Source organism: Anser anser (assembly GCF_964211835.1).
Source record: "Anser anser genome assembly, chromosome: 17".
Lineage (NCBI taxonomy): Eukaryota > Metazoa > Chordata > Aves > Anseriformes > Anatidae > Anser > Anser anser.
In genome coordinates, this window is record NC_139738.1 from 1,757,823 (window position 1) to 1,782,336 (window position 24,514).

At 47.0% G+C, this 24,514-nt stretch overlaps 2 protein-coding genes across 17 annotated transcripts in view; one reads left to right on the plus strand and one right to left on the minus strand.

The window, feature by feature from the left end:
* The window catches only part of LOC310882955 (actin-1-like), a gene marked incomplete at its 3' end in the record, with an annotated part of 131,630 nt that extends 109,352 nt beyond the window's left edge, over nt 1-22,278 (minus strand). For both annotated transcript variants that reach the window (XR_014573242.1, XM_083802473.1), the window contains exon 1: nt 21,556-22,278. The remainder of the gene's footprint in view (nt 1-21,555) is intronic.
* The window catches only part of TTC34 (tetratricopeptide repeat domain 34), a 28,474-nt gene continuing 23,860 nt past the window's right edge, over nt 19,901-24,514 (plus strand). For 11 of the 15 annotated variants that reach the window (XM_083802457.1, XM_083802455.1, XM_083802448.1 and 8 more), the window contains exons 1-2: nt 19,902-21,608; nt 22,285-23,871. In XM_083802457.1, coding sequence (XP_083658583.1) covers nt 22,340-23,871 — 1,532 coding nt within the window. In that variant the 5' untranslated portion in view covers nt 19,902-21,608; nt 22,285-22,339. Of the gene's footprint in view, nt 21,609-22,284; nt 23,872-24,514 lie in introns of all 15 variants that reach the window. The other 4 variants (XM_083802454.1, XM_083802452.1, XM_083802453.1 and 1 more) reach the window with 2 other exon arrangements.

Genomic DNA, 24,514 nt, shown 5'->3' on the forward strand with positions numbered 1-24,514 from the left:
ACCATAACAAAGACCCTAAAGCCAGCAAGGACCATGAAAGGAGCTCATTTCATTACTAAATCAATTTATAAGTATAAACATATAGTTATCTGGCTAAAATATGGATTTTCCCTATTTGAAATACTGCACCTCAAACTTACTAAATGTCACCAATAGGCACCCCTTAAGGAAGCAGGCAGCATGCTGCCTTTGGATGCCCCAACTATAAATCAAGAGATTTCCTGAAGTCTGCCTGGAATAGTGGAGAGTAGCCAAACTTACATGAAGTGCTATTTGTGTGCTATTAGTTGTGGGGTGGGAGAGGGAGGAGTGTGGGAAGGAAAAAGGGGAAGAAGGAAAACCACTTTCTTAATAGTTCCTACAATGTTTGGAAAACGTTCATTCATAGCATCCATTTATCAGGCTTCCATGCAATAACTCCAGGTCAAAAAAAATAAAAATAAAAAAGCCTGAAGGGCAGAGGGAGGTGGGGAGAGGAAATCAGGGATACCAGGTTTTAACTGGGAAAAACTGGAATGTTGTCAATGTTTCCATTTAAAAGAAATATCGTAATGACAAAGCGATGTTTGTGTCTAGGTGCCATTCTGAGGTAGCAGATGAGGTCAATTCGTTCTGCTCAGCAGTTCCACACCTGAATGAGTCCAGTCTGAGAACTTTTAAGATTTCATGTTCAGTCAGCTGCAGCCCCCAGACCCCAGATGCGACCGTATTCATCTCAATGTCCACGGTGTCACTCTGATAGCTGGAAAAGCCCAGCTGACATCGGCAGGTCCTGCTGCACATGGGGACAGCAAAGGTGCTCCAAGCTCCATCTGGAGCATCAGGGCATTTATCCCCAGGTTTGTGGGACGTACTGAAACCACATCTTGTATTAAGCAAGGGACGCGATACCTGTGAGAGAAGTCACCGCTGCAGACACAGCTTTCCACGCAGCCCCAGCGCTGTGCCTTGGGTTCACTGGTGACCAGAACATCACACAGAGTCATCTAGTGGCCAAGAGAGATCCTACAGGGGAGTGTTGCCATTTTCTAACATGAAAAATGAAAAGGTAGCGAGCAATTAGCCCCCGGTATCTAATTTCATTGTGAATTTGAAAAATGCAACAGGAAGCAAGAAACCGAAATGAAATAATGCGCGTATGTGAAGCCAAAGACAGAGGATGGTTGCAAGCCATTATTAGAGCGTTGGAGCTGTCAGGAGTGACCTCCCCTGCTGGGTATTGATATTAGCTTAAATGCAAAAATTTTGCATCAGCTGTCATCTGCAAGAGAGACGGATCTCGCTGCAGCTAGAGCACAAATTCTCTTTCTCATATTTTAGCCGATCACGTCCATGGTTGTCTTTTGATGTTTCTAGCTGAGAGAACATTTTTATAAAACAAAACAAAACAAAAAAACCTCTTTGGGAATCCCTGTTGGTGTGATGTTTTTGATTAGTGCTAATGTTTTTCTGGCCGGCTGTGAAAATGCATTTAACTATAATTGACTAGGCATTGTAATTCCAAAGCTTTATGAAACAAAAATCCACAGAGTGACAATCTGATACAAAAATCTGGCGAAAGATGATGTATCTCGCCCCTCAGAGACAAGTTTAATGGAATAAAAATATTGATCTAATATAGAAAGATTGGATATACATTTTGCTATAGCTCTCTGTATTATCAAGGGGGCAGAGGAGAGAATTCTTAACATGGAAACCTATTCATATTTGGAATAGTTTCCTCTTAAAGGAAATGGTGTAATTGTAATTTCAGCACTCACTCCGCTGCAAAGCAGACAAAGCTCTGAGGACTACACCACTGAGAGGAGCTCTGCTCTGGGTGACGGCACGGACCCATCTTCTCCACTTCTAATTTCTATGATTCCCCAATTTCCATTTTCACTCAAACTGGAAGCCGGGGAGGGAGGCAGGAGGAGAGAAGCAATGCAATTCCCTCGCCAGCACCACAGTTACACCAGTGGTTTATTCTCCCAGTCAGGGACGGACGACAGTACCTCATTTGCCATTTCCCGAAGAGCTCCTCTTTATGGTAGCCAGAAGGAAACCATGTGTTATCTCTGCTCAACCCCAGGGCTGGAAAACGCGAGCCTCGGTGATTCCCATACAGTAGATTCCAGAGAGTACGTTTAATTAATGCTCTAAATTGCACCTTCTTGCAGGAAAAACAAATCTGTCAAGGGAATGGGCTCCTTAATTTGTGCAACGAGGAGCTCAGCTGTACGGTAGTAGCAGTGACACCGCCAATTTGGTTCTAGGGCTTGATGCTAAACCGAGCGGGGACCGCGGCGAGGCCGTGCCGGGGTGGCACCAGGTGAGGGCCCGCCGCTCGCCCGCATGGCTCCGCGCAACCGCGGTGGGCATTGCGGATGATTTTTCCCTCTTTATGTTTTGAAAAGGGGGAAGAAAAAAAAAAAAAGACTGAAAAAAAAAGAACAACCCCAAAGAACACTGCGGATAAAGAAAAAAATCGCAGCATCGAATCAATTAATGCGAGTTCTTCCTAACTTCCATGCGAGCTTTGCCTTCAATTAGCATGATCTCACTGAACCCTCTTGTGTAGGCCTGGAGCAAAAGCAATGGAAACTTTCTCCCTTCTTGTTTTAATCTTTCACCAAGTCCTGACTTTCGCCTCCAGCCCGTCTAATTGAAACTAATCTTCGCGGGCGAGGCCTGTCTCTTTCCCTTAATCCCTCTCTAAGGAAGCTCACATGGTCCCAATTACAGCCACACCGGCCCCTTTTATTCCCCTCCTCGTCTCTTTCTGCCAGTTTCATTTTTTGAAAGTTTGCATTATTAACTCCATGCTTGCGAGTTCCTGTCTGTCACGGGGGCCTCGAGATGTTATCACTGGTTGCCGATGTATAAGGTTACCATGAAAGCATTTTATGGATTACATTTTGCAAAAAGGCGATAGAGGGCATGATAGCTAGCACAGTGGCGAGCTTTATGGGAGTTTATATCTGCAATAAATGAGAGGCCAAGGAAGTGTTTATCTTGGACTTAAGCGTATACCTGCTTAGTTATCTGAAGGCAGAGACAATAACAGCTCAGAAGGGATCGCTAACGTTTACTACAAGGGTTTCACAGAGATGCCTTCGAGATGGGCCGCGGCCCTGGGAGGGAGCGGGCCGGAGACACGACCACGGAGCCCGGCTGGGGAATGTGTTTAACATTACGGAGTTAATGAGGTTACGTGAAGGCAGAGATAGCACTCGCTGGTTCCCAAGCTGGCTCCTAATCCCAAGGCAAAGCCCAGCCCGCTAATGCTGGAGCTCAAACAATTTATTGAAAATAGACAATTTTCTTTCTCTTCCTTTTTGCTGTTTTTTTTTTTTCCTACTTCCTTCTCATAACTTGCCGAGTCCCAGGCAATAGCTTCTGTGTTCCTCCAGTGCCATGATTTATTGCTTGCTTATATAGTTTCTGGTTCAAAGCTAGCGCATAAATCAATCACGGTGGTTGCTCCCCTGAATACATTCATTTGAACTCCTCTGCTGCAGCCTGGGAAAGGCTGCTCAGCACCACCACAGCCGCCTCGCTCCGTCCCGTCCCATCCCCAGCCCTCGGGACCTCTCCGAGCAGCGGCTCGCGTCCCAGTGAGGCCCCCCCAGCCTCGTCCGCCCCCTTCCCCAGCGGGACAGCGGCGGCACAAGGGCAGGGGCCTCCTCCGTGGAACCGGCCCTGCAGACCCAGGGCATCCAGTGGCGTGCACAAACGAAGGGAAGACAGAGGCGGTCTCCTCGAGCAGCTGCCGCGCTCTTAACGATCATCATCAGTTCTGTCATTTAGCCTACAAGCAACCAAAACCACCAATAGCTGTCAGTAACCAGAGGCTGGAGCAGATCTTGGTGTCGCCAAGGGATAACCCAGATCTGGAAACACAGACCTGTCCATTTCCCATTCCGAGCGGATGGCAGTTCAGTCAGGCCTTTCTCTAACTAAATTACGCAGCACCGCAACCATCTGGGTTATTCAGTTGCCTAAAGACCAGCAGTATCTCCTTATATCATTTTTAATATATATTTCCCTTTGGAGAAAAAGGAAAAAAAGCGAAGGGCAAAATCACGTTGTGGCAAACGCAAATGACATCTCACCTAGGAGAAGTTATATCACAGCTTTGTGTGCCCAGCTTCGTTAGCTAGTGTAGCTCATACAGCCCTTGGGATTCTCTCCCGTTTTGCAGAAGGAGAGGCTCCTTTCCCACCTGGAGACAAGTCAGCCTCCAGGTCTGGAGCCTCCCTACACAAGGGCTTCTTACAGAAGCCCAGGGAAGCCCTGTGGTTCTCATCCATCTGAGTCGGGCGACCTAAATTATGGGGAATTTCACGTGGGCCAGGAAGGGGAGAATGCTGTAAAAGCTCTGGATTTTAGCTCTACAGGCAGAATTATTTTTTTTCCCCAAGAAAAAAAAGTCTTAGACTAAACGCACTAAAAACTAGAAATTTAGAAATTCCTGGAGTAAACACTTGAAAAAAAAAAAAAAACTTATCGCTCTGTCAACCATAAGATCTTTTCTATCATTTCAAAACATTTTGTACTCAAACATTTGATTTGCAACACAAGTATATTTAATTCGGTTCACTCAAGTTGCAAAGCAGAAAGTCATTTAAACCAGAAAAATGACAAATTCTTTTTTTAAAATATCAAAGTAGCATATTTTGACAAACTCAAAGCATTTTTCCAAAGCACAATCCAAGTTAAGAATTTGTCAGAAACCTTTCCCGCAAGGAAAACTGGCATTTTTGAGATGAAATAACTTGTACATCTGGATAACGAATTCTTGGCCAACACTAACTCGTGAACTGTGGTCTAGTTAGCAGCAGTCCCACCTGTAGCAGCCTCCTACTCAGATCCTCAAGGGCTCAGCCACGGAGTAGGCACTACAGCTATTTCAGTTACTCTTGCGTGAAGCCTGCTCACACTTTGGCTTTAAGTGCTCCTAATCTTTCTTCGTGATGGCGATACAATATGTGCTTTCGCCCAGTGGTTTTTATTTTGTTTTGTTCTTCTTCCAGTATGGAAATCTTCATGACTCATTTGTCATTAGTTCAGTGTCTTTCATAAGACACTTTGCATAAATTCCTGAAAATCTTATGCTTAATTAGCAAAAATCTGTTTCTGCCTTCTATACTTGAGAGCAAGCCTGAAAATGTCCTCTTCCTCCCCCACAAAGTCCAGAAAGAGAAGCTTACAGAATTATGAAGCAATCCAGCCTGGTTTCAGTCTAGAGGCTCTGGGGCAGAGGAGTCTGGCCCAGTAATTTTAAAATTTGTACAACTGATACAGATTTTATAAAATAGCAAGAGAAAATACATCAACACATAAGTATGTACGCACGGGATCCTTTTTCTGTCTCTTTTCTTTCTTCTGGGAAACTATATTGTCTTTGAATCTATTTCTACCCACCTCCCTCTTTGGCCTAGCAAGCAGAGTCAGCAAGAAACTTCACATTGCAACCTCTGGTCTGCTGCTGAATTTTTCACATGTGAGCTGAGAAGTAAAAACTCATAGCATAACATCGTACATTTTATGGCACGGCAAGAATAGGTCATTCTTTTCCTTTGCCTGTGATATTTATGAGGACTTGGAGAATGATTAACTGAGGGGGATGGTGGAAATGAATCCTTCTAAACAGTGAAGCTTTGGATTCTCCAACCAAATGAATGGCTTTTATTCCAGATTTATGATCTTTTCACAGCCTGGCGATGATGAGTAATGACCTATCTTCACACTATTAAAGAATTTATTATGACTATTTATCACCAAAGTAACATAACAAGATTTGAAGAGGCACGGAATAACGCTAGGAGAGCAGCCAACATTGTCTTAGCTGTGAGCTTTCCCAAATACTGCAGAGCCGAAGTGGGGCGAGCAAAGGAGGGTGCCTGCCTCTGAGCACACGTGCAGAAGGGACAGGAGGTCTGGAATCCAAGGAGGTACGTATGCCAGGTGAATATCACCAAGGGAAGAGGTGCAGAAAACATAGCTATGTGCACATGCACAGCTTTTTTTTCTCTCCAGGCTTAAAAATGGGGAGGGAAATAGATCCACAAGACAGTATCTAAAATTGCAGGCTAACAAGGCTGTTTTCAGGGGACGATGAACCCCTCTAAGGGATGACTAAACAAGACCCTAGAGACATTGCCAAGAGCAGAAGGAACTGTTACAAACAGTAACAGGGGTGCTGTGTGAGCAGTGAATACTTGGGATCTGGGGGATGCTCCTGAGGATGTCCTAGGAGTCACACGGCATTCTTCATGGCATTGAACTCACACTGTTCCCTCCTGTTTTCAGTTGTAAAATTCTAAAAATCAGAATTACAGCTGCTATTGACACTTTCCAGGTTCATAAAGTAGCCTGCGCCCAGCACATAAGGACAAAAATCCACAGCCTTTCTGCCCCTGCATCGACTTTGAGCCGAGCACTAGCACTCTGCTTGACTTCAGTGCCAGCTACCAGAAATCCTCAAAGCTGAGTTTCAAAATTGGCTCCATCACATGAACTAAATGCTGAAAACATTGCTCCTGAAAGAAACACAGCCCAGCAGAGCAGGTCGTCTATTTGCAAGAGACTACAGCCCCTCCTCTTACACGAGTTCCCCCTCTGCAGCGGCTCCGTTCTGGTGGCAGCTCTACCCGTGGAAACAGGAGCAATAATGGATTTCCTCCAGAGCCTCAACACGTAAGAGAGATCATGCCTTTCCACGTTTGAAGCAGGCTGTCAGTAAATGTCATATTTTATTTTGCTTCCGAAAGACAAATATGGCAACACACACGTTGTTAGCAGGCCAAAAGAATTATAACTGTATTTTGCTGAAAGCAATGTTGATTTGGATTTAGCCTAGCACTTCTTGTAAAACTGAATTACACTGAATTCGCTCTAAACGGCTGTGACATCGGCATCTTTATAACACACGCGCGCGCTGCTGGCTATAGCAAAGGAGCAGCTGATGCTCGGGGAGAGGCAGCTCCTTGCAACAGCACTGAAGTCACCACTCAATTCGGGTCACAGGAGCCAGCGAAGCAAACAAGAAGAGAGGATTCATAGGACAGTATGCCATCACAGCTGTAGATCACACCACCAGGTCAGTCACAGAGGCAAGGAGCAGAACATGCAGGGGTCATTGGAATCTCATCCAGCCTCCAGACCCCAGCCCCAAAGCAAAATGTTGAGTTCCCAAACACTGCCACTCCTGTGGCACAAGAATTTAGTGCTAATGGTCAGCACACACAGCCCCAGGACAGTGGGCACCACTGAAGCAGATGGAATTTAAAGAGGAAATCAGCAGGGCTGGCCTGGACTTGCTGAAGAGGCGTCCACTTGGCTGAAGACTTGGATGTTTTTGGACAGAATTGAGGCTGATGCAAGATCTTTGCAGGACGCAAGATGATGCAGGGATGTTTGCATTGCACTCACCCTTCTGCACTGCCATCGCTACACAGCCCCAGAGGAGGAAAAGATGTGCTTGTGACTACGGCTGTCCCGCAAGATGTGAGGACCTCACAGTGCTCATCTCTTTCTGTAGTAAAAGTCATAAAGACCAAGGCCACTATTTTATCCTCTTTTTCTTCAATGAAAGTGCAATGTGTGCATATACCTACCAAAACAGCTCCAAAGTCATAACAGTATTTCCTAGAAAAAAATGCGACAAACACGTGAAATATATTATTGCTGCTTCCTAAAAGGACTACAGGAAAGCCCCCAGATTCCAGGGAGATGAGCAGAGGAGCCAACAAAGCAGAGCAGTGCCCCACCAACCCCTTATTGTACAGGCTAACAGCTACGATTGGCATCCAATAACACAGAGACAGAAGCCACCCGACCCGATCTGATGTACCTAGGTTTTCTCATCATCTGCAGGCTGAGACTGGACAGCTGGCAGAAAAGGAATAGGAGGCTTCCCCAAGCTAAGGGGAAGGCCTTTCCCTTTCCCAGGCTCTAAGAAATGGATTCCTGTGTTTCCTGGTACTCTGGTGGCGACATTTGCTTCCTCTCCCCACACTGAGCCCTCTTAGAGGCAAGCGTGGCTTATGTTTTAAGGGCTCAGCTCAAAGTCCGCCAATGGCCGTGGCACTTGTTATGTTTTAATGGCGTTTAGATCAGGCCTAACATTTCTGAGGCGGTGGCTCCTCTCTTTCCACAAGGTATTTTTGTTCCGTAATCCAAAGAGTTCCAGGAAACTTCACAGGGTCAAACCCAGGTCTGAGCCAGAGCCTGCTTTCGGGCTAGGATCCCGAGTCTGCCAGCCGCAGGCTCTTGGTCGCAGCGCCTCAGCTCTTCTCCCTCAGCTGCCGTGCTGACCTCTGATGCTTTTTCTGCAGGAAAACGTGCCAAATTACTGGGCAGAGTCCAGCTGCGGCAGCCAGCTCTGGTGTAACCATGTAGGAGGATGAGAGGGGTCACCAATACGACAAGGATGGTTTCTGTGTTCTCAGAACTGAACCTCAGAGCCCATACACCAATGCCAGGCTCCAAGTTCCCAAAGCCCATCTGTAGCAATCATTAAATAAACTCTTAACGGTGTCTTCTGTAGCTTTTAATAGACTAGAGTACTTATACTGTCAGCTTTTACTGGGCAAGATGTAATTTTCCAATAAACACCGCCTCTTCCAAAAAGCAGCACTTTCTGAACTTTTTCCAAAATCCAAAGGTTTTGGCTGCAGCTGCAGCAATGGGAATCAAATTATAAAAACAAAATCCCTCCTTTCACTCCATGCTTTCAAATGTTTTTCCAGGGCTGAAATGAGAGGCGCGCTCGCTATTTGTTTCTGCTTCTGTTGGCTTTTAAAAGCACGAGAGGGTAAAGGAGCTGGATGGCTGTAACTTTCACAGCTTGCTTATGTACACAGTGCCATAACCTTTGTGTCTTGCTGTGAGCAGCTGCACGGCAATTGTATTAGTCTGACTGACTGTAAACTGTGTGGTAATATGTAAAACATATTGTGAGTGATGATGACTAATTGGAGAACATCTTGTGAGACACTCTAAACGTGTGTAAAATGTCATCCAGCTGTAAGCTGCGTTCTGTCCTCGACTGGCTGCTACTTATCAGGGCTTCGGGGCTCAGCAGCAACTCTGCAGAGGGAGCAGATGAACGGCACGAGCAGCAGCACCCCGTGCTCCAGCCTCTTCCACCCTCCACCTTCAGTAACTGATCAATGAAAGTCAGGCACCGAGTTCTGGTACCTGGACTGGTTTCCTTACGGAGATTCAGAGCATGCTGGCTACAGAACCCTGATTGTCAGTGGGAAACTTAGATAACCCAGCTGCAAAATAATAAAAATAGAAATTACTGTTCATATTCTAAAATCTTGTCCTTGTTTCTAATGCTCTCATGGCAGAACATGACTGAACTCTGCTAGCAAACTGTCATACCTCCAGCATTAGTGTAAATGCCAGAGATACAGGGTAGCATACAGGGTAGCAGTGTCTCGTTTGAAGAGCCAGCGAATCCTACATCCAAAAGGAAAGTTACCTCATGGAAGGAGCGTGTTGAACAGCCTGTTACAGGCGCTGAGACTTGCACTGGATGAAATATTAGGTTTGCTCAATTGTCAGACCATCAGCCAGCCACGCTGGTCTACACAAAACGTCCCCTTCTAGCTCACGTGGCAGGGAAGGTGTTCCCTGAAAGCAAGAAGAAAGGTATGCTCCAAAAGCAATTCAGTGTTCAGCTGCAAGAGCATTTCTCTGTGGGTGCAGAAGCCAAACAAATTCTGCAGGGAATTTCAAATTTAACTTCTAAACTCTCTTTAAAGCGAGAGATCTCGTGCATGAAGGACTAAATGGTGCATTTCAATGAAATGAGATGTTTTAATGGACAGGGGACGTGAATCAGCTCTTCCCTCGAATACCATTATGCACCATACCCTGAAAGCAAGGAAGACCTCACACTTATAAATGAGGGCTGAACTAGGCTGGCCCAGCAGAAGTACGCCGGTTCTAATTACAAGGGCAGTTCCTGCCCGGACAGCTGTCCTGCGCTAACATCCCTCGCCTACGGGAGGTGCGAACAGCAACTGCAAGGCAGCACAACCACGACTGGACAATATAAGAAATAACAGGTTATGATGAGATCGCTAAACTGGAGGAGCCCCTAAACTTACAGCAATGAAAGCTGAAGTCATGTCGGACTGCCTAGGAAATGGGACGTCCTCATTAGAAGCGTGATTTGGGCGGACAGGAGACTCCCCGAGACCGTACAGCAACGTCTCCAGACAGTCGCACTGCGGATGCCCTACGCCTTCACAGCATAACATGCATTTAAAAACCTTCAGCAACAGATCCTCGACAATGTCTCCAATTGTTCCCTTCGGCTCACGCTGGCCCGAAACAATAGGTTGGTTGTAGTCCCAATAAGCTGGAACGTATCTGCTATCTGGTGCGCAGGCAGCAGCGAGGGTAGCTAAGGGTAAAAATAATTCTGTCCTCCTCGGTGATGAAAACCCTTTCATTTGTACTGATATTCAAGGCCCTAATTTAAACAGGGACCATCTCTTGCCGAACACATCTGACTGGCAGTGCAGGATAGAGTTACAGCTGTATGGTCTAGCTTGTCCATTACGCATTTAAACACTGTCAAGACGATGCTAATAAACCTTACCCCGACCACCGCCCTCCAGGGATCACAGCCTGCTACCCTAAAAGCCAAGGAGTTTGGGGGAGATGACTAATAATTCGCAGCGGAGTTTGGCTTCCAGCACCAGACCGTGGGCACGGGGTGGACCCAGGGGAGGTTTGGGGGGGGCTTCGGCCCCGGCTCAGCCCCACGCGCGGCGGTGCCCCAGGTGGAGCAAGGCAGACCCCAGCACAGCCGCCTGCCGCTGACCTGGCATTCACCTCCGCCGCCGGTGCTCTAACAGAGCCGTTTTGTTCCTCCCCGGAGTGGAGAGCGTCCAAACAGCAAATGTTCAGCGAGGGCAGGAAGAGCGTTTGAAGCAAATTCTTGCAGAAATAAATGTGAATTTACTTAACTTACCATGTCTCCTGCTTTTCCCCTCAGCCCCCCTTTTCCTTCCTAGTGCTGTTCCTCAATAGCATCCCTCTACTTTCCAAGTCATCCTTCACACTCACCACTGTGTACCTCTCTCCCTTTTGCCACCCACTGCCTGTTTCTTTATTTTCTTTTTCTAATTTCTTCCCCCTCCCTCCACCTCAGCACAGACTTCTTTCCAGGTGAGAATATTTTACTCGGTGATTCTATTTAAGAAAACATTGTAAAAGGAGCAGCTCCTGCTGCTTTCGCCTCCTCAGGCCGCTCTCACATAAAGCCATCAAGCAAAAGGGCCGGGGCACCAGCAGAACCAGAGCTGCTCAGGAATACTCGTTTCCTCTGTTCTTTCCTCTAAGCGGACCTGAGGTTTTACGGCTTTGTCAACCACACAGATTTTGTCAGGAGTTTCAGCGTTTTGCACTGAGCTGCTGCTTTTGCACGTCCGTGTTTACGTGCCGCTGTGCCTCCCATGTTGTGGACACAAGCTAGAACACCAAAAGATGCACGCCTTTCAAAGCCAAAATGCAAAACCATAACTTCCAACAAGAAGCTTGCATTTAGAAGCCAACCTGACCGCGCTGTGGCACACCCACTTTTCAAGGCTTCTTGCCTGGTAATTATACTATGTGTGATGCTCCAATACTACAAAATATCAGACTCCAAAAGCCAGGTATCCAGATATCCTAGACACAGCAGTGAAACTTGATGGGTCAACTCCTGCCCCACGGGCTTGGGATAAGAAGGAGGCACCTTGGTCCTGGTGTTGAACAGAGCTGAGCGCAGGAGCTTTCTGTGCAGGGGCTGCAGCATCCCCAGCAAGCACAGAGCCCAAGACCCGCAGCCTCTGCTCGCTGAAGAGCACGGGAAGATGTGGCACACAAGGAGAAGGGTTGAGAAAACAAGCTCAAGCTTCCTTTCCTGCTTCTCCAGCTCTCTTGTTCAGAAGGGTCTAGCTTCCTTCCCTCATTCCTCCTACACCCTGCTATTTAAACACACACCCCTAGGTAACAGCCTTCCCTTCATAATGGGTTCTCCTTCATCTTTCCAGTCCAACTTTCCCTGCTAGAACGGACTCAGAAGAAACGTTTTTTAAGCCGAAGTTACCCAGCGGACAAATGAGGAGGATGTGTTCGCTGCCTGCAACCTGCCAACACGCTTCCCAGCGCCGACGTTTGCTCTGTGTGGTAGCAGCAAACTCCAGGTGCCTTTGCTACCCACCGAGTGCCTGGGAAGGGTTAAATACTCTCCTGCTCGAGCTCACAGAGCTCTTTTGCAAGGCAGCTATGCTCAGAATAATATGCAGGTTGCCATTAAATATGCTGTATTAATACTTGGCATTAAATTTTAATATAGTGATTATACAGGAGAAAAATTGTACTTCAGATTAGGAAGGTATTAAAGAGTTTGGAAAAAATCTTTATTTTGAAAGCAGCATTTATCAGGTAGCTCACAGGATGCTGTTTACTTGTCAGAGCCCTTGGGCAGGATGTTCGGCAGGGGGGAAGACTCCCCGTTAGTGAGGAGATTCAGCAACATTTTCCCTTTGCTTTTATTCACCTGACCAAATGGAGCTGGAGCACGTTTCCAGACCTAAAACTAACCTAAAGGGCCTGGCCAGCCCTCCCAGTGCATTAGCTGTCAGTAAAGAGCAGCATCCATTGACCAGGGATTCTCTTTAACTGAGCCCATCAGTGCAGATACTGATGAAAAACAAACAGAAAACCTCAATAACCTTCTTTTGGCACATCCTTCGCAAACCCAACACGAGCCAGGGTTCAGCTGAATCCCGGAGTCACAGCTCGCTGGCCTCCACGGGGATTTTCGTGGTGTCTCCAGCTCTCCAGCCGGCCTGGAAGGCTTCCTATTTTCCGGAGGGAGGAGCTGATAGGGCCGAGCTGGGACAGCGCTGGGACCACCGATCCCAGAGGCCCAGGTTCTCCAGCAGCAGGAGGAACAAAGAAGCTAGTGTTTGCCGGGAATGAGATGGAAGAAAACTAATTTTGGCTGAACTGGCATTTTCCAGTGAAAACCCTTCTTGTCAGAAAATTCTCAAGTGAGTCCACTGATGAGAAAATACAGGTATCTTGTCCCAGTGCTCCCAGTCACCCTGCCCGGCTGCCCTGTCCCGCCCCACCACAGCTCATCGGGGGGCTACAGGAAACTTCTTCCCTCGAGCATCACCGGCAGCAGAGCGGTTTGCAAGAAGCTCCTTTAAACCCAGCTGGTTCCAAAAGCATTTCTCGGAAGGATTTCACTCTAAGGAGAAGAGAAGCTTCCAAAGTTCTTTTGAAATGACTCCTTTGGTTTCTATTACGCAACACGGAGAAATGGAGGCGAAACTGGGATGACGCGGATTTTAGGGTAAAGACTTAGTGTCAGCTGCCAATAGCAGCCTCGCTGCCTGAGCCTCTTGTTTCCTTCAGGTGCGCCTTGAAGATATATCAAGCAAGCACAGAGCCAGCAGAGAGCCTGAATAAGCTCGTATCTCTGGACTTTCATTAGCAGAAAAGCCACAATTAATTTCCTAAAGAAAAAAAGGAAATTGAGGGGTTGGTTTTAATCTTGTCCTGGGCTGAGTGAATCCAAGAGTCGGAGCAAATGGTATCCCCGTAAATCTAACGGCAGCCACAGTGAAACATTATCCCGTGCCTTTTTTAGGAAGTACTTAGTGTAAGAAGTAGCAGAAATGGTTAGTGGAAACAGACCCTTGCCTCGGTGCTGCAGCCAGTCCTCGACGCTGTGACCCTACCAGATGTGTCCGTTCAGAGGCAGCACCAGGGCCAGATAAGGACCCTCGCCACGGAATTAATCAGTTCCCATTTTCTTAACCCCTCACACGCCTGTGCGGGACCTAAAGATTGCTGGGGCCTGAAAAAAATCAGGGCAAACCTCAGCTGCCCAGCACAGCCCTAGCAGGAGAAGAGAAGAGAAGGGCGGCCAGGAGGGGCCGGAGCAGCACACCTGTGGAGGACAATCCAGAGCCCCAGGCCCTGCTCAGATGGCAGCTCCGTGCCCTCTTTCCACGTGCATGCCCTCGGGCACGCTTCATCTCCCCCACCGCATCAAGAGCAATCCCTGGGGAGCCCTACATGCACCCCCAAGCTGTATTTCGTGCCGTGCTTCTCCCATACCCATGCACAGTGCCGCGGTTTGGCGCTGAAGTTTGGATCCGTGCTCGGAGAGGGACGGGGAGGAAGAGCACAGCCCTGCAGAAGGCACCTTGAAGCAGTTACGGTGTGGATGACAGGACTCAGGGCATCCCTTTGTACCCCAGTTGAGAGGGAGCAGAGCTTGGGAAGGGCTCAGAGAGGAGAAGCGCAGGGGGTGCGAGGCGGCTCCGAGCTCGCCGGTCACCGCCAGGAACACCACGGGGCTCTCCCTGCCCACCTGTGCCTGAGCAACATTATTCCAAGCTTCCTCATGTTGTGTTTTTTATTTAATTTTCCAGCGAACACACTCTTTTATCATCCAGAACCGTGAAAGTAAATTAAGAAGAAATGGTTTTCTTTCAATTAGACTCACAGTTGCTTTGAGTAACTGCCTATAATTCTATTTAATGAAAAAATAAAATCATTATTCCAGTTCTCCCTGTGCCCTGTGACAAGCACACAGACGGGCCCCATTAGCAAGCACTGTAGATTTACTTAATTAGAAAAATATTTTGTTTTCTCCAATTCAAAAAAAAAAAGAGAAAAGAAGAAAAAAGGGAATGAAGGGGAAAAAAGAAACCTCCAGGCACAATATTAATCTAACCTGTTACCTGGTGCTTAATAACTTATAAACTAAAGCACATATCAATCTATAATTTAGTTTTCCCTTTGATCTGTGACAGCATTTGGTGCACAGCCTAGCCAGCAGCCTGGTGCCATCTTATCCTTCCTGCAGCACTTCTCAGCACAAGCTCCCGTGCTCCTGCCTGTGCACCGAAGGGCTTCTGGAGACAGGACCCTGGCGTTCAGACCCACCTAAGGGCTGGTTTCTCCCAGGAAAAAATCAATGAGATTCTTCTACCGATTCCATCCATTTTATCTCTGCTCCTAAGTACCCCACAACGACAGTGTGGAGCTTCTACTAGACTGCTGGTAAAGGAGAGCAGAAAGTCCAGTGGAGATCCTTCAACGCCGCGGCACGCTCGGCATCAGGTGTCAGAGCTTTCCTGGCATTTATGGGTTACTTGAAACAATGCACTTTCATTTTATCTGCATCTTGCTTTTTTATGATGATTATTATTCTGCTGTAGCATGAATGCCTCCAAGAAGAGGAAGTTTCAATTAGGATGCTGAAACCCTAAGCTGTAGTTTTATGGCTTTAAATTAACATATAGAGATTTGCTCCAGGTACCGTAACAAAGTCAACATCCAGCTATGCTATCTGATTACACGAGCTGATAAAGAATTTATGGAACATAGCACAGGAAGCTCTCTTTACTGGTTGCCATTCCGCAGGGCAGTGCCCCTCGTGAGGAAATGATGGGGGCCAGTGGCAGAAGAGAGAAAACGGGCTGGATCCTCAGCTGGTGTAAGTCAGCTGTGCTTCCCGGACTGGGCCACTGCCCGAGCTGTGCTGGGCCACAGGGCTGGCTTGCCACTCCTGGGCTCGTGCAATGATTTATTCCCCTTTCAGCATTTACTGTCTGTTCTTTGATAAATTTACAGAAATGAGCCTACAAGAATTGATGTCTCCCCGCTGTACCCTTCCTCTGCTGTGATAGTACCTGGACGGTTGTCTTGTGTGTGCGCATTTGTGAAGTACGGGACAGCGCTTCCCAAGGTACCTGAGCACAGCCTGTCTATTAAGCTATTAGGTAATTGGTGAACACTTCAACAAGCCTCCCCCTTCTCAGGTAAGCCCAGACCTATGCAGAGCACCTCTAGCAGCAAGCTGCTAACCGCCCGAAGTCCCCACCACTAACTCCTTCCCTCCGTCTGTGCAGGATTTTGCAGCCAGCTGCCCGGGGAAAACTCTGCAAGCTGAACTTCGGAGCCTCACAAGGTAGCAGCTTCCTCCTTTTGTGCTAGCCCAGCAACTAAAAAACTAAGAAATTCAAGGTTTCTGGCTGACAGTTGTTACCCTTACAAACGGTGTGCTGGCATCCTCTGCTGGTACCGGCTTGTCATAGCACAAGGATGGGAACTGCACTGCCAATAACGAGCAGCATCAATGTTGTAACGCCCTTTAATTTTGTACAAGCTGCTATTTCTTTATGCAACATCTTCTTTATGATGGAGATAATCCCTGGAGATAAACCTGCCTGGCTTCGGACCTCAGGTCTACCCGCCACCCTGTAGCAGGATCGGTACCCAAGCCATCCCTTGCAGGTGTTTTTGTAACCCGTTCCCAAGATCTCTGCTGACAGTCATTCTACAGCCTCCTCAGACAACATCTTCTCATGTCATGAGAAGATTTTTGTTGCCTTTTATCAGGTGATTGATTCTTGATCGAATGAGAAGTGTTCTTCGCAATCTGATGTGGAGTAATTCCCAGACAGACATTTCATCCATTGTATAAGCAACAGAGGGAGCCTCATCTGGGTATTTTACCCATCAAGGATTTCAGTACACGCACAGAAACCCAAACTTCACACAGATCAGTGCCCGTTTACAGCACACGGCTGCTGTCAGACATAGTGGGCAGCACCAGCCATAAACCGTCACTAGCATTTCTCCTCCCTATTAAAGTTTTCATCTCTTTCATCATTATCTCCTCTGTAGCAACAAGACGCATCTCCAGCTCTCCATTTTACTTCTGAATGTTAGTTAAAAAAAAACAAACAGGAAAATGGCAAATTTTTTTTCTATAAATTCAGAACTGCTGAAGGCATTCACAGTGCTGGTGAGGAAGCCAAGTTCAGCCCTCAGCTATGAGCCCCAAGCACAAAAGCCCTGCAGGGCTCCCCAGCACCGGGCACACCGGGGGCTGCAGCACAGACAACAGGACAGCACTGCGTGGCCAGGCACCCACTGCAGTGAAAACAAGCGGAATGGGTCAAATCGTAGCAAAAAGGGCCTGGAAACAACAGGGCTGAGTGAGGACTGCGACGAGAGCTAGCCTCACAGCGTCCTGGTTGAGCTGGAGTACTAGCTATTGTAGCGCCCATTTAACCCAACTGCACGCATCCAGGCATGGAAGAGGAAAGCAATTCCTCCTAAAACACTGATAGATCCTGCTGTGGAAACACTGCCTAGTTGTAAAAACGAGGCACAGAGCCCCAAAACACGAGCGTGCACACGTCCGTGGGCCTGAGCACAAGTGCAAGGCTGCAGCAGGGAACAGCACCGAAAAAACACGCTCATCTGACTTCATTAATCTAACTCTTGCTCATGTATCAAAGTGCAGCGCGTTTTCTTGTAAAAATGATTAAGCTGCTAATTAAGCTGTTTATAACTTGTTTCCCTGGTTGCTAATGATAATTAACATGCAAATTAGCTGAGGGAAGAGAGGCACAGGGGTCCTCAGTTCATTACCAAGTTAATTACTGTTTGCATACTTAAACATAACAGTTATAAATGGTGGCATTTAATGTAATGGCCAAGATGATAATTATACCAATGACATTTTGAAAAGTCATTTCACTGTGTGTTATTTTTCTGGGTGATTAATGTTTCCATGCCTGGTTGATAGACTTAGTTCCAACCAATATGATTTGGAAACTTGGCGCAGCCAAATAAGTTATCCCTTAACAATGCGCTCTGATCCCCATTTCTCTGTAAAGCAGGGGAGGAACAAGGGGAAATAAAAGCAGTACATTTCAACACTAACAAAGGAGAAATAAAGTGGGCTGGTTAGCACCGCCTGTTTAATTTGAGTTGGCAGCATATCTAGCAAGATGCTGTAACAGCATCCTTTTTTATCCCTCACTGTTATTCCTCATGTTTTATCAGTGCTGGCAGATCTCTGAAGAGATTCATCATACTCATCGTAGCAGGCAGTATCTCTAGCCTCAAAAGCTTGTATCCTAAATAAACACGGTAAACAGCACACCGCAGAAACAAGATTTGATAATGGCCATTAGGAAGGACATGCTACTTGCTTGCCACATTTAGGACTCTTCCAGTGCACTCCAGCTTATTCTGATGGCTTCCTCACTGAACACAGAGGTGCTGAACTCATTGAAAAAATCATGCCCAAATCTCAGACAATGCAAGAGGCTTGTCCTCTTTGGTTATGCCAACTGCTATCCAATTAACACAGGCTTATTGAAGGTAATTCCTGCTGAGGGTCATGAACATCACACCTGTAGCAGAGTAGACGAGGAAAACAGGAGCCGTGCAGAAGGACGAGCCCTTCCCAGGCATTCAAGACCCACATGTGGCTTCAGCAAACAAGAAACGCTGTTACTTCAAAGTTGCCATTACTCCTCTGAAACACTTCATTCCCATCATGGACCTCTGTTCAGTCCCAAGCACACCCATCTGTCTGCAGGGTACACAGACCTGCCTTACTCCCTCATACAGAGGGCTGCTTCAGGACCCCCAGAGCAAGGGCTTCCAGAATTGATTAATCCATGCGATTCCACTGCCGAATCCCGCAGTTAAATCAGAGACAATAACCGAGAGCAAAGTATGTGCGTGGTGACCTTTGGGGGTTTCCTGCTTTAATCTCTGGAATACAGAAATAATCCTTTTGTTTTTCTCTAGTAGAGCAACAACTTCTTTTCTTGTAATCTTGCTCAAGTGCATCTTAATCCTGCTGTTCATCAGGGAGCCCTGCAATCCTTCGCATTGTCATTCTCGTTGGGGTAAACGGATGAAAATAGCCCAGTGCATAAAAGACAGCATGCTGCTTTCTGAGCATATAGAAGTTTGCAATCACAGACGATTCTAGGATATCTTTTATATATATATATATATATGTACGTGTGTGTGTGTGTGCGTGTATATATATATATAGCAAAACCAAGAGAAGATTTAGGATAGTCACTTCTTCAAGACCTTACTAATAAGCTTGAATAAAGGGGTACATTTTACAAAAAATTCATCCAGATCCAGAGTAATGAAGTTGGACTATAAAATAACAAGACTACAACTTCTCTGACCCATGCCACCTTTCACTCACACTTTTCAGAGCTCTTCGCAATCACAGATTTAATCACCTTACAGTTTTCCTAGAATATGTTACACTTCTGTGATTACCTGGGGTTCAGAAAGATTTGACCGAACAGCAGGCTATCATATCATATAAACAGAAACAAATATAAGGCTAACTGAGAATTTGAACAACCTGAAAAGAGAGGTTTTGTGTACATTTTTCTTCCAGACAACGTTAGGAAGCAGCTCTGTCAATAGCAAAGCTTAGAGGTCTGCGTTTGGAATCTGCTGGTCTAACTCAAAGGAATAGCAGCAGCTGCAGTCATGGGGATACAATGCCGGGGTGCAGATTTCCTTCACGAGAGAAGAATATCCTGACTCTGTTTGACAACAGAGTTACCAGCAGCCTAATGCTCCTGGCAGACTGTGGGTGTGGAACTAAATACGTACAGGGATGAAATTTCATCGTGTGGCTTAACAGCTTAGTACATCAGCAGAGAGCTTCTTGACTTCAGTGCTGTGGGCATTCAGTCGCCCAGCCTGTATAATTTAGTACAAGCCATCTTCATTCCCTACCCTATGCTTACACCAGGCTAAATGAGAACGGAATTTGGGGTTTGCTCTCCAAACAACGTACAGCCTAGCATGAAGAACATTAGTCAAGTAAATCAAATACCTTTTTTTATGTTGCTAGTGCCCCAACCCATTACAATCCTATCAAAGAAAGTTCATTTTCTAAGCCCAATCTCAGGTACCAAGTGCAAGCATTTCTGGTCTCTCACTTTCAGACTAAGCTATGTCTAGCACGTAAAAGCCCATAGGGGAGGAACCCGTTACACATGCTGCAGGCACTGAGAACTCTAAAAAAAAGTAAGTGCAAGATTTCTCAGACATCTCCTTGAAAAGGGTTACTGCATCTCCTGCTTTACAAAGCCACTTGTTGTGGTGTCTTTACTCGCTTCCCACTCGCCTCCCTTTAAAAATTAATCACTAGTCAAGACATTATGAGGAGCTATTGTATTATACTTAATATTTAATGAACGTGTGGCATACTTAATATTTAATGAATGTTTAGATAAACATCTCCATACTTGTTTTTTCCTTTTCTCGCTTTTTTTAATGATCTTAGAAACAGAGCTTGCCATATCTGCCCCACAGGACAAGCAGAAAATTGTCCGGTGACTTGGGAAAAACATTAGGAGCCAGGATTGGGAGCTGTTGCATTGCTGGTTCTGCCACTTGCACTGAGGAGTTTTCACACCAGCCTCTACTCATACACCTCACATATCATACCGGACCACAGTGCTTTCCATGAGAAAAATACCCTCTTCTCCCATCATCTTTGAGTTCTTGTAGATGCTGTTGCCCTTATTCCTTTGAGTACTGCAGTTAGGAACCTGAGCTTAAGTTTGATGCATAACATAAAATTGGCTGCATTCATAACACCTGGTATTTGACCTTCAGCAAATAAAACCATCTCTTCAAGTTACTGCTACCTTTCTGGCAAGCCTTGTACATCGAGATCACAGCAGCATCTCTCACAACACCCATGCAGTGAACACACTGGATCTTTAACTAAACTGGGAATCTTTATGCTAGAAATGATGAATGGAGGATACTAGCATCCTCCATATTCTTCACATCTACAAGGCAAAACGTGGCTGGAAGCAACTTGCACACCACTCAGTCATGCAGCAAAGTCAAATTATGGGTAATGATTTTTGCAGCCTGGGCCACGATCCATTGAAGGCACGGGTCTTGTTTCTATTCCCACAAGCCGTGCTTGAACCTCAGTGGAGGGGCAAAGAGGCACACGCGTTTGATCAACGCAGCTCCTTTTAATGTGATTTCTATTTCAGAACCGTTTCTTTTTATACCCTCAAGTCTTTCTTGGCAATATCACCTGTGGCCTGATGTGACAGCAATGCTAAATTATATCTCGACGGCTAATTAGGGTAATTAAAGTGAAAGTAATCAAATCAAAGTAACAGGCAAACTCTTAATAAAATGTCAAAAAATCTCTATTAATCACAGAGGATTTTTTTTCACCCATTTGAATGAGAAATAACAAGGATGTAAGAAAAAGGCTGAACTTCAGAGCTGGCCCTGGCTTAAAGGCTTGCCGTCAGCTTAAACGCACTTAAAAACATCCTGGGTTACTAAAAATCAAGGGTTTTACCCTTGATAGGGTAGGCAGGGTGCCCCACAGACAGCTTGGGCGAGTAACTCAGGCCCCAGTCACGCTGAGGGTCAGCGGGCCCGTTCACTGCTCCTCAGCTACCAGCTGCTTTCCCCGGCCACCCCCTCGCTGTCATACAATCGTAGCATCTTTGTCACCTCCCAGGAGGCGACAACGAGTGGAAACCAGGACGGAAAACCCCCTCTCCGTCCCCCCCCGCACCGCCGGCGGGCAGCCCAGGCCGGGCTCCGCTCCGAGGGGCCGCCCCGGGGCCCTCAGGCCCGGCCCCGGCCATGTTTGCAGTCTCCAGGCAACAGCGCGCCCGGCCCGGCCCGGCCCCGGCCGCCTTCCCTTACCTCGCATGAGGGGAAGCGAGAGGCCAGCAGCTCCGTCGGACGCCCGCCGTCAGGTATTTATGTCCTCAGGTATTTGTTTGTGCCCTCGGGTAGTTGTTCTCTCCGGGCGAGACGCCCCGAGGGTCCCTCTGCGGGATGGCGAGACCCCAGCGGGTGCATGGGGCTGAGCAAGGGGCTCCGCGACTCCGTCCTCTGCCCTAACCCTCGCCCTCTGCCCTAACCCTCGCCCTCCCCGCTCACTCCTGGCTTACAGGGGGAAGGTGTAAATTCAGTGCAAGTTCCCTTCTCCCTTTCCAGCCTCTCAAAAGGCAAACGGAGGGCAGAGCAGCAGGGCGTTAAGCTGCCCCCTCCTTGACCGCCACCAGGACTAACAAAACATCTGATGATTAAAACTTTATCAAACTGGCATCTCGGCCAGGGAGACAAAACCCAGTAGGCCCCACAGCCTGGGCAGCCAAGGGGGTCGTGCATACTGGCAGGTTTTGTGTGGTGCTTTCTGATTAACAGCAATTAACTCGCGGGTGTGGACTATTAATTAACCTCTGTAGCCTGTTTCTGCTCTCGGCTTTGCTCCCCAGTAAAGGTGTCAATGACAAAACACTGGCTTTTCACAGGACTTGGTCTTGCTGGTATCTGTCAGTTGGAAAGCTTCCTCCCCCCCTCCACTGCCCCAAGCAAAAAGAAATTGTGCTCAACAGCCCCTCATGCTGCCGATTCTCTGTTTCACAGGCTCTAGTTGTAAATGCTAATGTGATGCTCCTTGGTGAAGACACAGGTGCTGAAAATGTCACCCCAGAGGCTTGCCACACTGCTCTGCGAAGAAGGGGACCGCCATCTAGCCCAGCAGGAGTTGCCAGAAGCCACTGCTTTCTATTTGGCTGCCTTCAGCTGCAGTGCCCCCACGGCCATACAGAAAGTGAATTCCCTAGACAAAGAGCTGTGGGAGAAAGTGGTAGCCACCTTGGAGATGTGGTGCAAAGACAAGAGTCAGATTCCCAAGATCCAGAACAAGAACTTGGACATTGTGTCCCTCAAAGTAGAAATAGCTGCCGCCTTTCTCTCCACCATAAGTCCTGATAATGTGGTGTCCTCGGTATATAAACTGGAGACCCTGCTCAGACGAGGATGCTCAGAGGAGGTGGTGAGTAAATGCAGTACTCTGCTCAAGGCTAACCCAAAGCACTCGATGGAACTGCTGCTGCTGAGGGCGTTGGCATGGGTGCTGTCAGGGGCACAAACAAGGAAGGGAGTTGTGGACTATCTCGAAGCATTTGTGATGCATCGCGCTGAGGCAGTGGCCCATGTGTGTACCAGGCAAAGAGAACACCTGCCACAGATCATCCAGGCCTTCTCTAATTTTCTCTCAACATGTCAGAAAGAAAGCCCAGATTGTAGATCCTTGGAGCAATGGCTGGGCAACTGCTATGACTTCCTGTCTGCAGTGGCACCAGATGATATCTGCATTTGCAGGATGCAGGCAGATTACCTGTTTAAGAAAAGCAAATTTGAGGAGTGCGTGGCAGTTTGTAGCAAGGCCCTTAAGGGCTTGTCAGCAGGTAATAATCTCAGAGATGAGAAAGCTTTGGGTCTGCTCTTGGAACGGGCTGCTGCATATTTCTTCTTGGGTGGACGGATGCAGGAAATGATCCAGGATTTAGCAGAAGCCTTTGCAGCTACCCCTGCCCAGGCAATGAAGCACTTTGAAGAGCTTTTCTCACCACCTGATACTGAGAAGATAGAAGAACAGGCTAGAATTGTCCTGGAGGTGAAGTTTGCAGCATACAGGGAGGCTGTGCGTGCTCGGCCTGAACTCAGAAGCAATCATGGTACTGAACTTCTCCCTTCCGTAATCCAGACAGTCCAGTTCCTCCTGCACATCTCCCCAGGGTCCAAACGTGAGCTCAGTGTTCGGCTGGCAGACTGCCATCTCCTGCATGGACACATCACAACTGCACTGGAAATCTGTGACCACCTCTTAGCAGCAGAGCAGAAAACTTATTACAATACTCTGCTAGCATTGCGAGGATTCTGCTGCCTCCACAGTCAGAACCAGCAGCAAGCTCTGCAGGACTTTCAAAAAGTCATTGAGCATGATTCCCCACATCCCAGCAGTTGTATTAAAGCCTTATGTGGGCGTGGACTTATCCGGATTTCTGGTGGCAGCCACTACTTGACAGCCCTGGATTATATCACAGCTTGCCAGTTAAAGCTGGAAGAAACCATCTTCACAATCAAGTCCTATGTGCCGTGGAACCAAAGAGGACTGCTGCTAAAGGTTCTCCAAGAAGAGGGACAGAAGATGCTCCAGAAGAAGAGGTACCCTGGAGGCAGCTCAGCCTGGGGACAGAAAAACAAACACAGCTGATCAGATTCCCAACAGAGTGGCTGGAGTAGTAGGGAGGGTACTTGCTTCAGATAACTGAGAATAGGATTTAGACCCTTTGAAAGTGCTCCTGATTAACTGAACTGGTTGAAATAAAACTTCATAGGTGAGGCTATTCCAGCAAAATACCTTTCTGCTGGTATGGTGTAAAGTGAGAGGATCTACATAGCCAAATCAGCTCAATCTTTATATGGAAGTTAATCCATGATACACCAATTGGCCTAAGCTAGGAGTGAGCAAAATGCTAGATGGAATATGACAGAGATTTCTCCTCTAAAGGAGTCAATACACCCAAAATAAAACAGATTTGTTAGTGCTAGCTGGCTCCTTTCAGTCTCAGCTCTGAACTGAAGGACGTAGTGGGCCACTAGATAGATTTCACTACCACTCAGGTTTTCCTTTCCCATTGCAGTATCAGCCGCAACCACAGGTATGAATCACGTGTTATCAGCCTTTCTTTAGATCCGCAGCTGCTTAAGAACATATTTTTATAAAGGGGTGTAGTAATTATAGAATTAAGTGGCAAGAGATTTATGTGGTGCTGTGTGTGGTAAAATGTATTAACAATTTTGATAC